This window comes from Poecilia formosa, unplaced genomic scaffold (genome assembly GCF_000485575.1).
Source record: "Poecilia formosa unplaced genomic scaffold, Poecilia_formosa-5.1.2 Scaffold55, whole genome shotgun sequence".
NCBI classification, from domain to species: Eukaryota; Metazoa; Chordata; class Actinopteri; order Cyprinodontiformes; family Poeciliidae; genus Poecilia; species Poecilia formosa.
This window is the reverse complement of record NW_006799994.1, coordinates 2,299,752-2,309,872: the sequence shown is the minus strand read 5'-3', so window position 1 is coordinate 2,309,872 and position 10,121 is coordinate 2,299,752. Positions and strand designations below refer to the sequence as shown.

At 44.4% G+C, this 10,121-nt stretch overlaps 1 protein-coding gene across 1 annotated transcript in view; it reads left to right on the top strand.

Annotated features, from left to right (window-relative positions):
- The window catches only part of nup205 (nucleoporin 205), a 23,182-nt gene that overhangs the window by 8,734 nt on the left and 4,327 nt on the right, over nt 1-10,121 (top strand). The window contains exons 14-33 of the mRNA XM_007553241.2: nt 488-538; nt 613-822; nt 1,161-1,398; nt 2,455-2,644; nt 2,726-2,846; nt 3,564-3,645; nt 3,960-4,124; nt 4,199-4,323; nt 4,397-4,511; nt 5,060-5,209; nt 5,383-5,457; nt 5,912-6,069; nt 6,156-6,236; nt 6,380-6,571; nt 7,012-7,213; nt 7,290-7,388; nt 7,466-7,614; nt 8,518-8,709; nt 8,775-8,896; nt 9,495-9,627. Coding sequence (XP_007553303.2) covers nt 488-538; nt 613-822; nt 1,161-1,398; nt 2,455-2,644; nt 2,726-2,846; nt 3,564-3,645; nt 3,960-4,124; nt 4,199-4,323; nt 4,397-4,511; nt 5,060-5,209; nt 5,383-5,457; nt 5,912-6,069; nt 6,156-6,236; nt 6,380-6,571; nt 7,012-7,213; nt 7,290-7,388; nt 7,466-7,614; nt 8,518-8,709; nt 8,775-8,896; nt 9,495-9,627 — 2,850 coding nt within the window. The remainder of the gene's footprint in view (nt 1-487; nt 539-612; nt 823-1,160; nt 1,399-2,454; nt 2,645-2,725; nt 2,847-3,563; nt 3,646-3,959; nt 4,125-4,198; nt 4,324-4,396; nt 4,512-5,059; nt 5,210-5,382; nt 5,458-5,911; nt 6,070-6,155; nt 6,237-6,379; nt 6,572-7,011; nt 7,214-7,289; nt 7,389-7,465; nt 7,615-8,517; nt 8,710-8,774; nt 8,897-9,494; nt 9,628-10,121) is intronic.

Genomic DNA, 10,121 nt, shown 5'->3' with positions numbered 1-10,121 from the left:
CAGGTAGGACAGGAGACACACAGGTAGGACAGGAGACACACAGGTAGGACAGGAGACACACAGGTAGGACAGGAGACACACAGGTAGGACAGGAGACGGTGCAGCTACACTGACGGTGTGGTTTTACTCTGACTCGCTGAAGGAATGTCTAGATCTGTTTCCAGATCAGAACCAGAGTCCAGTTGTGTTTAATCTGCAGCTGTTCTGGTTCTGGCCCCAGAGGTTCTTTAGACACTCCCTCCACGGTTTCTTGGTATTTTATATTTTTTTTATGGTCACATTGATTGATTTTTGTAAGTAAAGCTTTTTTTGTCATTTGTACGTTGTGTACTCAGCACAGAGTTTTCTCCTCTTTCTGCTTCACTTAACCGCTTGAACTTTATGATTTTTTATGTATTGACCCCAGATTATAACTAGACATTAAGCAGTGGAGTAGAAGCAACAGATCCCTGCGGCGCTCCTTTCATGACTGGTTTGTGTTTTCCAGATCCTTCAGACTGTCCGAGCGCCGGGCCAGAGGCAAGCAGCTGGGATTGAGGTTGGTCTTTGTCTGGGTTTTCACCCTGTCATCAGATCTGGATCCGTCTGATTCTGGTTGTGTTTGGCTCTCAGGTGGAGCTGAATGAGATCGAGTCGAGCTGTGAGGAGTATCCTCTGACCCGGGCCTTCTGCCACCTCATCAGCACCCTGGTGGAGAGCAGCGTACCTGGTAATTTGGGGGCGGGGCTTCGCGTTCCCGGCTTCCAGCCCTACCTGAACTTCCTGCGTGACTCCGTGTTCCTCCCGTTCCCGACCCGAGCGTATCGCCGTCCAGCCGAGAAGGTAAAACATTTTGCTATATTTTATTTTATTGTGTCCCAGCTGTGGAATGTAGAATATTGCCACAACACATTTACTTACAAAGTAATAAATTATATTAAAGAATTCAAGGATTTTTACTGTCACACCAGCTCATATTTGTATGTTTACGGTATAAAACCTGATAAATAAGTGAAGAGTATAAATGGGTATATTTGAAAAAAAAAAAAACAGTTAAAGTGTAATGAAGCTGTATTAACAGAGGTTCATTTGTTTTTATCTCCAAAGTGAGATAAAATGTTTATCTGAAAATGTTTGATAGATTCTTTAAACTGATACAAACCCGTTTGTTCTTCTGTCAGTGGGAGGTCGCTGACGGCGTCCTGGAGGTTTTCCACAAGCTGCTGCGCGACTACGAGCCGCAGCCTTCGGACTTCGTGCAGGAGACGGTGGAGCTGCAGGGGGAGCAGGTCCTCGCTCACAAGCCGCCCGGCCACAGCATCATGTTCCACCTGCTCAACGACTCGCCCATGCTGGCGCTCTGCCTCAGCCTGCTGGAGGAGGGCGTCCGCCAGCTGGACACCTACGCTCCCTTCCCCGGTGAGGAAACGCTCTCTGCCTGCCAAAGGCTTTTTTTTTTTTTTTTTTAAGAGGACATATTTTGTAAAATTCACATTTTGCATGTTTTTGTACTTCCATGTGGGGTTTCTACAGCTTCTAAAAACAAAGTGCTTAAAAATCCCTCCCAGCTGGTTTTTGCAGATAAGTTAAAATTTGTTGGATTATGAGCCATTTCCAAAACCTCCTGAATGTAACATCACAAATCAGCCAGCGCTGCCCGTCACCTAGCAACCCAAGCTGAGCTCCAGCACATTTGGTCTGTACGCGCTGTACAATGGCTGCTGGAAAAGACAGAGTTTACCATCCAGAAACCACCTACTACATTCTTATTGGTTGTGCAGGAGGCTCCAGTTTTGCTTTTCAAAGACATGGTTGAATAATTGCTCATCTGTTTGCAGCCATTTTTATGTGTGAGTGCAAACGTTGAGTTGGGGGGCGTGGCCGGCAGCGGCTCATTTGGATTTAAAGTGACGGTAAACCTTAAATCAGCTGAAAATAGGCAGAACTGACCAGACTAAGATTTTGTTGTCCAAAGATGATTTTGTGCAAAAATATGGACGTGTTTGTACAGCAAGTAGTCTCTTTGAACCCGTCACAGCAGTTGATTTAGAAATAACTGATGTTTAACATGTAGAATGTATGTTTAACTTATGGAATGCTTGCATTGCATAAAGATGTTTATTAGATCTATTTTTCAATCTTTAGTTTTAAAAGTATGTTTTTTTTTGTCTTTTACATAATTTTCCACAAATGTCAACATCCCACAGAAGAAAATGTGTTTATTTGTTTACAAAGATTTACGTTTTCCGTTACGTGTTTCTTTAAAACTAACAAACAAATTCCTAGAGCATATATTTATCTTTTTTTCCCAAAAGGTCGCATAACATTTTTGGCTCTAAAGTTTTGTTTCACTGGACTGAGGATAAATTTGGCTCTTTAAATTATAAAAGTTCTAGAGTTTAAAAGGCCACATAAAAGCATATATTGGGCCAGATTTGGCCCCCAGGCCTTAAGTTTGACCCCTATGCCTTACAGGTAAGAAGCACCTGGAGTCCGCCGTGCTGCACTGCCTGTGCCTGCTGGACCTGGCGCTGCAGAAGGAGGTGATGTTCATGGACCTGCTGCGGGAGAGCCAGTCGTCTCTGCTCGTCTCGCCCCTGGAGCAGCTCTTCCAGGGCGTCAGTCCGCAGACCAGGAGAGCCGACCACATCGTAAACATCGCCAGGTACGCACTCGGATGTCGGTCCAGTCGCTTTGTCTTGTTGCAGGTTCAGATTATTGACCTCATGATCGGTTTCTGCTGCAGGTATCTTTACCACAGCAGCTCAAACCCAGAAGCTGCTTTCCAGAGCGCCAGGATTCTGCGACGCATCGCCAACTACCCCAACATCCAGATACGGCTGGTGGGAGATTTCACACACGACCAGGTCTGCACAGCTCAAGCACACTACAGCTGCTTGGATAAATGTTTTAAAGCTTTCAGCTGTAATTTAAATGTAAAGGGATCCATGTTGGCCTATATATGTTGTAATTTTCCTCTTAAAGCAGAAGTTGTTGTTTGTGATGCATAAAAACTCATGATTACTTCAAAAAGTTTGTATGTTATATTTTTTACCTACGGAAGTTGCCATTTTTCTGTATTGTGCAATGCATGCTGGGACAAAATGGGCTGATGTCTGTAAACAAAAGAGTCAAAGTGATGGAGGCTGATGAGGGCCGCCCACAAAACATCTGGACTGAGGAAAACAGCATCAGAGTTTTGATGTGTTGTTTAAATGTAAGACGTCCCTGAATCAGACAAACATGATGGGCGTCTGATCTGCTGTTTATTAGCATTTTATAACTTTAATGTGCAAAATAATTACTGCTCTGGCTGGATGAAGCTAGCGCTGTAGCACCTAGCATATGAAATCTACCCAGGATGCATTTAAGTGAAGACAACATGGCGGCATCCGGGTGACAATATTTTATTTAAAAATAAAACAGCCTTCAGTATTTTCCCTGTAGATTTTCTCAAATTTAGTCTGATGTTTAAACTAATGATGGATCCTTATGATTTGCTCTCTAAGTCTGAAGCTTCCTTCCAGTTTCAGATAGAAATCTTTGTAAATAATTTCATGTTTTCTGTTTCTCTTGTGGTTCAGGCGGTGAGCGAAAAGCTGATGGCTGGATTTGTGGAGTGTTTGGACAACGAAGAGGCAGAAGAAGGAACAGAAGGAGAAGATGGTGATTCACTTCTGTTGTCTAATATTTAACTGCTAAATCTGTCATGATAACTAATTTTGCTGGATGATAAATTTTTCCAGATGTTATTGCTGTAAACGATGACATTGTTGCTTTGAGACCATTTTCAGGTAATATAGAACAGAAACAACAAATAAAATGAATTATTAAGTCTGTAAATTAAATAGTTTCTTCATAAAAGCACCGAACTGAAAACTTTCATCATCAAATTTTTGGTAAAAAGAGAGAAAATAGAATTCTATAAAATGAAAAACTTGAGGCAGTGAAACTGACCAATCAGAGTTGTTGGTCCTTAGATGTTGATCGACCAAAGAAAGTGGCGAGAATCCGACATGAAACCCAGATCCACATCCTGAACCTGCTCATCACCTCCTTGGAGCTGAAGGCGCCCAACCTGGCGCTCTACCTGCTGGGTTATGAAGTCAAGAAGCCGGTGGCTTCCACCAACCTGCAGGATCCAGGTGAGTGCAGCGGGTTGAGCTCACCTGTTGATGGTTGTGACCAGGTGATGTGAGCATCGTCTGAACCGCTGCAGGTGTGCTGGGGTGTCCGCGCAGCTGCCTGCACGCCATCCTGAGTCTGCTGCAGCGCGGCACAGAGAAACGGTCTGGACCCGTCCTCACCCAGCAGGCGCCTCACCTGGCGGAGCTCTGCTACCAGGTAACCTTCGTCACTGAAATGTTGTTGGATTGAAATGTTTTGTCTGAGTTGCACAGTTTGTGTGGTGTTTCAGGTGATCTACCAGCTGTGCGCCTGTCCTGACACATCTGGACCCACCATGCGCTACCTGAGGACCAGCCAGGACTTCCTGTTCTCCCACCTGCAGCACCTCCCCTTCGTCCTGACAGGTGAGTTCAGAATACCTGCTGAGACATCGCAACCTTTACAGCAGTGAAGCTCATTCAGATGACTGGAGCGCCCCCTGGTGTCAGGAAGCAGATGCACAGTTCTGCTTCTGGATGGACAAATGACTCGCATCAGCCATTTAACTCTTTAAACTTTAACTATTTTCCAGTAAAACAATAATTTTTTTCACATTTTAACTTGCAGAATGTCAAAGAATTAATACATTTTATTCAACAGCACATTAATTTTTCATTGAAAACTGTCAGAAAAAAAAAGTGCAAGTTTGACATAAAAATGGTTCAGAAAAAGAGAATATTCCTGATGCTGTTAGTTTCATTCTTTGTGGAAACATTAAACAGATACTGCATCTAAATCTGCTAATGCCAGCATGTTTTTAATTATTAACTTAGATTTTGTCTCTGTTCTTCATCATTTTGGCTGAAGTTATTTGGAGCCACGGCGGCCGGTTGCACACCCCGGATCTAAACCGTCCCATAATAACGAGTGAGTGTCGGTGTCATTTTCCTGATTGTGATGCGTTTGTCTGCAGAGAACCAGATTGCGGTGCTGTCCCAGATGTCGTGGCTCATGAAGACGGCCGCCATCGAGCTGAGGGTGACCTCACTGAACCGGCAGCGCTCGCACACGCAGCGCCTCGTCAGCCTGCTGCTGGACGACCAGCCGCACCTGCAGCACGCAGGTACGCCGTCGGCCCGGTCTGCTGAGGATTACAGCACAGCTGCTGCTTTTATCTTCAGTCATTAAAGGAAGTTTTATTCAATATGGTCATTAAAAAATAGAAAATCTGTTTTAAAATGTTGCGTTTTGCAATGCTGTGCAGCATAGTTGACCTCAAAGCTGTGTTTTTTCCAGCTGATGGAGAGTCTGGCATGGAAGAAGACAGCAGATCAGTCAGCAGTTTCCTCCACTTTCAGACGGTCTCTAAAGGTTTGTGCCTCTTTTCTCTCATTCAGGCTCAAAAGTGAAGCTCACCTTTAGGTAGAACTGGCCGATGTGGCTTAAATAAAACCTCCAATGTTTTTCATGCCAGATAAACGACAGCATTTTAGGGCCATTGGAGATAGAAAAGGAGTAAATTTACCCCAAATTTTTCTAGAAAAACCTTTAAATTGGACTTTTAAAAGTCAAAAATGTTCAACTTTTGGAGCTCAGAGAATTTTCAAATTTTGACAGAAAATTTCTCTGACTGAACTTTGGAAACCCAGGGAGGCATTCATGGAAAATAAATCCTGATTTCCAAAAACTCTTTAAAAACTAAACAGTCGATTAATTCATAAAATCAATTTGATGCCCAGCCCTTTTTTCAGGCATGTGTCGAAGTGTGTGAGCCTCGGTAAATCCTCCTCATGTCGGAGTGTGTGTTGGTGTTTTCCTCCATCAGTGCGCAGGAAGCTGCTCAGCGTTCTGGACGCCATCGACTTCAGTCAGGACTTACCGGAGCTGCTGCAGCTGGACTTCTTTGAGCGCGCTCAGATCGAGCAGGTGATCTCCAACTGTGAGCACATGAACGAACAGGGTCACACCGTCTGCAACGTCAAGGTCAGTTTGACGACGGCTTGCTGGTTCGCCTGCTTCTCCGTCTGGATTTCTCCCAGTTTCATTCTGCTTTCCCACTTTGTTCCCAGTTGCTGCACAGAGTGCTGGTGGCCGAGGTGAACGCCCTGCAGGGCATGGCCGCCATCGGACAGAGACCGCTGCTCATGGAAGTAAGTACACCCCCCATACATCCATCTGAGTGAACAGCATTCTGTCCGTCCAGCCGTCTTGAGTTCTGAACTTTTATCTTTATATTAAAACTCGTTTTTCTGACTCCGTCCTTCGTCTCTGCGTCGTTTTGTTTTTCCCTCAGGAGGTGAACTCCATCCTGCAGCAGGTGGTGGAGCGGAACCGCGTCCGCCGCAGCCTGAGCGCCAAGCGGCACGCGCTGCAGTCCTGGAGGAGCCTGGTGGAGACGCTGCTGACCGCCTGCCCAGCTGACCTGATTCCTGCTGACGACCGGCAGCTCATCATCAGAGACCTGCTGCTCGACCTCTTCGATAAGGTCACCGACTCGTCTGCATCCCTTATGTTGGCTCAGAGTTTGGTTCAAGCCTGGAAATCCTAGAAAATGCTTGAAAGTCATTTAAGTGTTTTCAAGGTTTTGATTTTGAAGTCCTTGAAAGTGCTGCAGAGTTTTGTAATTAAGTGAAATCAAGCATTTGTTTAAAAGCCTAAATTTGGAAAACATTTACAGTTGAAACCAGATATTTACATACACCTGAAAAAGTTGTCTGTCTGAAGTTAAATCAGATTGAACTTATTTTATTTTGTATGTTTAAAATATTTTCCAGCTCCAGTGTTAAATGTTTATTGGCCTTTGAGAGGGAAAACTTGCATTATTATTCCATTATCATTAATATTTTAAAATGGCCTCAAAACAACAATGTTATCATTTATCCCAGTCATTTTATCGTCCCGTAACGTCAGTTATGGTGACTCCAGGTTTTATCGGAGGACGCAGCAGGAGAGTTGATGCCCATTGTTGCCGGCGCCGTCTTCACCCTGACCGCCCAGCTCAGCCAATCGGTGCTGTCGGAGCAGCAGCAGGGCGTGGGATCAGAAGCGTCTTCTGGCTTCGCCTCCATCGCTAACTCTGCCCTCCACCTCATCCTCCGCAAGCTGCTGGACTTCATCCTCTGCACCGGTTGGTTGTTATTTCCTCCCTGCTTTCTATCGGACAGGAAGTCTGTGATTAAAACGCCATTTTTTCCGTTCTGAAGGAGGCGGATACCAGCGGCTGCGTGCGCACCTGTACGGCTCTCTGCTGTATTACCTGCAAATGGCTCAGAAACCAGAGGAGCCAGACACTCTGCAGACCGGTACAACTCCAGCTGACGTTATTGGCGATCTTTGAAGGGAAAGGAGAATTTACCAGAACTTGTCTTTGTTTCTGCAGCTGGAAAAGCCATGTGGGAGCGACTGACGGCTCCCGAAGACGGATTCTCCAAACTGCAAAGGGAGAATCTCGCCATCATCGAAAGCTACGGCAAAACGCTGATGGAGGTCGTCTGTAGGGACGCCTGTGACGGCCACGAAATAAGCAGGGTGAGAGAACTGGCTGCTGAACTCTCACTTTGAGTCATTTTTACCTCAGTCTGCTGGTTTTCCACTAAAATAGATGATTTAAGGGTTTTTCCTCCTGATAGTCCGGCAGGCTGGGTTCTATCGGTCCATCCCACAGCGTCTCCAGCTGTGGTTCTCTTCCTCTGCTCAGATCGTGTAATTAGGATTTCTAGATAAAGAGTAAAATAAATAATAAAGCATGAAGTGACTCAGAACAACAGATCTGAACAGATCTGCCTCGTGTTTCAGGCACTTTGCCGCTGATATCCGATCTAGACGTTTTGTGATTATTGGGACCGATACAGATATTGACATCGGATCAGTTCAGCTCCAGCAAAAACCTCTGAAGACACTGAGAGCAACTTCCTGTTTCACCAGATGGAAACAAAATGGAGGTCTCAGATTTTAGCGGTTGGAGGATTTCTCTTTAGGCTAAAGACCACGAGACATTTCTGCTGCTAGCGCTAGGCTAGCACTTTTGTTTGTTTGTATTTACCCAGAATGCCTTGCGCTGCAGTCCACTTCCTGCTTTTAGAGCGGTCTATGGTCCGCTCTCCACTTCAGCTGGACCCAGACTGAGGAACCACAGTTTGATTTTTTATTTTTAAGTTGATTATTTAACCACACCTCACAAACGAACTGGACTTTCTAAGCAGACGGACTGGAGTTGGATTAAAGCGGACTGAACAGAACTGCTGTGAACGCATCGTTAGTTGTTTGTTTTCTTAGGATTTGAACCGACTCGTTGTGTTTGTGGAAAACTGAACCATTTTGAAAAGGAACTAGTGAAGCGCGAGTTTATCTTGGATGCGCTGTTTGAGGTTTTATCGTCCGGTAGCGATCTGCCACTGATTCCTGGTTCTGTTTCCCTTCGCTTCGGGTCAGATGCTGGCTCTGGCCGTTCTGGACCGCATCCTGTCCATCGACCGTCAGAATCAGTGGCTGCTCTACGTGTGTAACAGCGGCTACCTGCGCTCTGTGGTGGAGAGTCTGCGGCAGGACGACGCCGCCCTGCAGAGCCTGCTGGCGCCGCAGCCGCCCCTCCTCAAGCCGCTCTACATCTACGAAAGCAAGATGGTGAGCGGCGTCGCTCAGACGCTCCAGGTGTTTGCAGGTGAAGCTAACGGACTGTGTGGCTGCAGGCTCTGCTGACTCGTGTGGCGAAAAGCGGGCAGGGAGCCGTGGAGCTGCTGCGCTGCGGCCTGGTGGCGCAGCTGATCGAATGCCAGGTGTTCGACATGGTTCCCGACTCCGACTCCCACAGGTACCGAGCTCAACATGCCTCTGATCCTGGAATAATTTACTTTTCTGAACATTTAACACAACAAATGGGCAAATTTTTATAATGACCTATTTTCAGAGTTCATATTTCAGGTTTGGAAAGTCCTTGATTTCTGTTTAAAGTCCTTGAAAGTGCTTCACATTCAAGCCTCACAGTTTAGTAAGACTAAATTTGTACAACATTATTTTACCACATATTTTTATACACCTAATAAAAATACTTGCATCTTTTTTTTTTCACACTGAAGTTAAAGAAAACTGAAAATCAAAACGATTTCAATGTGATAAAGTTTATAAAACCTGGTAAGAACATTTTTACCTGAACAAGATTAGCTTGGATTGTTTCAATGTAATGAATATTTATTACTCCTCATGACTTACATTTTATAAATTAAATAAATTATTGAACTTGGTTTGTGTTTTGTTCAGCTGCGTACGGTTTGTAAAAGAGACATTTCAAAACATGACATTTTATTTTATTTAAATAAAGTTTGAAAATGTTATTGTGTAAGAAGAGTGATGTTAGCTCAGCGCTAATCCTAGCCTGGTGTCTGACTGTGTTTGTTGCCATGGTAACTCAGGATGATGAGGGATCCGTCGGGCTTCATCCCGAGTCCGATAGATCGCTACAGGCAGATCCTCCTACCAACTCTGAAGCTTCTCCAGGTCATACTGACGTCTACGTCCATGAACCACCAGCAGGGGGCGGCGCAGGTGAACACAGCTGCAACGATGATTAATTGGATAAAAAACATTCAGTAGATTTTTCATTTAACCACTTAAGCTTGTTTGATGCAATATTGGAAAAAGATGCAAATAACAAATAATTGACTTCATTTTATTAAGAAAATAAACATTTTATCATCTGACATGTAAAACCACAGCAGTCCCTTAGTGAACCTGAACCAGGCGACGTTAAAACTCACACTAGGAGTTTTGGCTAAAACATATTACAGACGAAGATGTTTTTATCTGAAATGCAACATGTAAATATTTTTTTTGTACAGTGGCATGTAAAGACATTTTTAGTTTCTCTATTCCAGATAGCAATTAATTGATTACTAAATTAATTTACCTCAATTTCAATAATTGATTCATCCCGATTAATCCGATCTGTTGCTTCAGCTGCAAATAATATAATGTAAAAGATGCAGCTCTGTATTACATAAAGGCCTGTGTGTGTGTGTGTGTGTGTGTGTGTGTGTGTG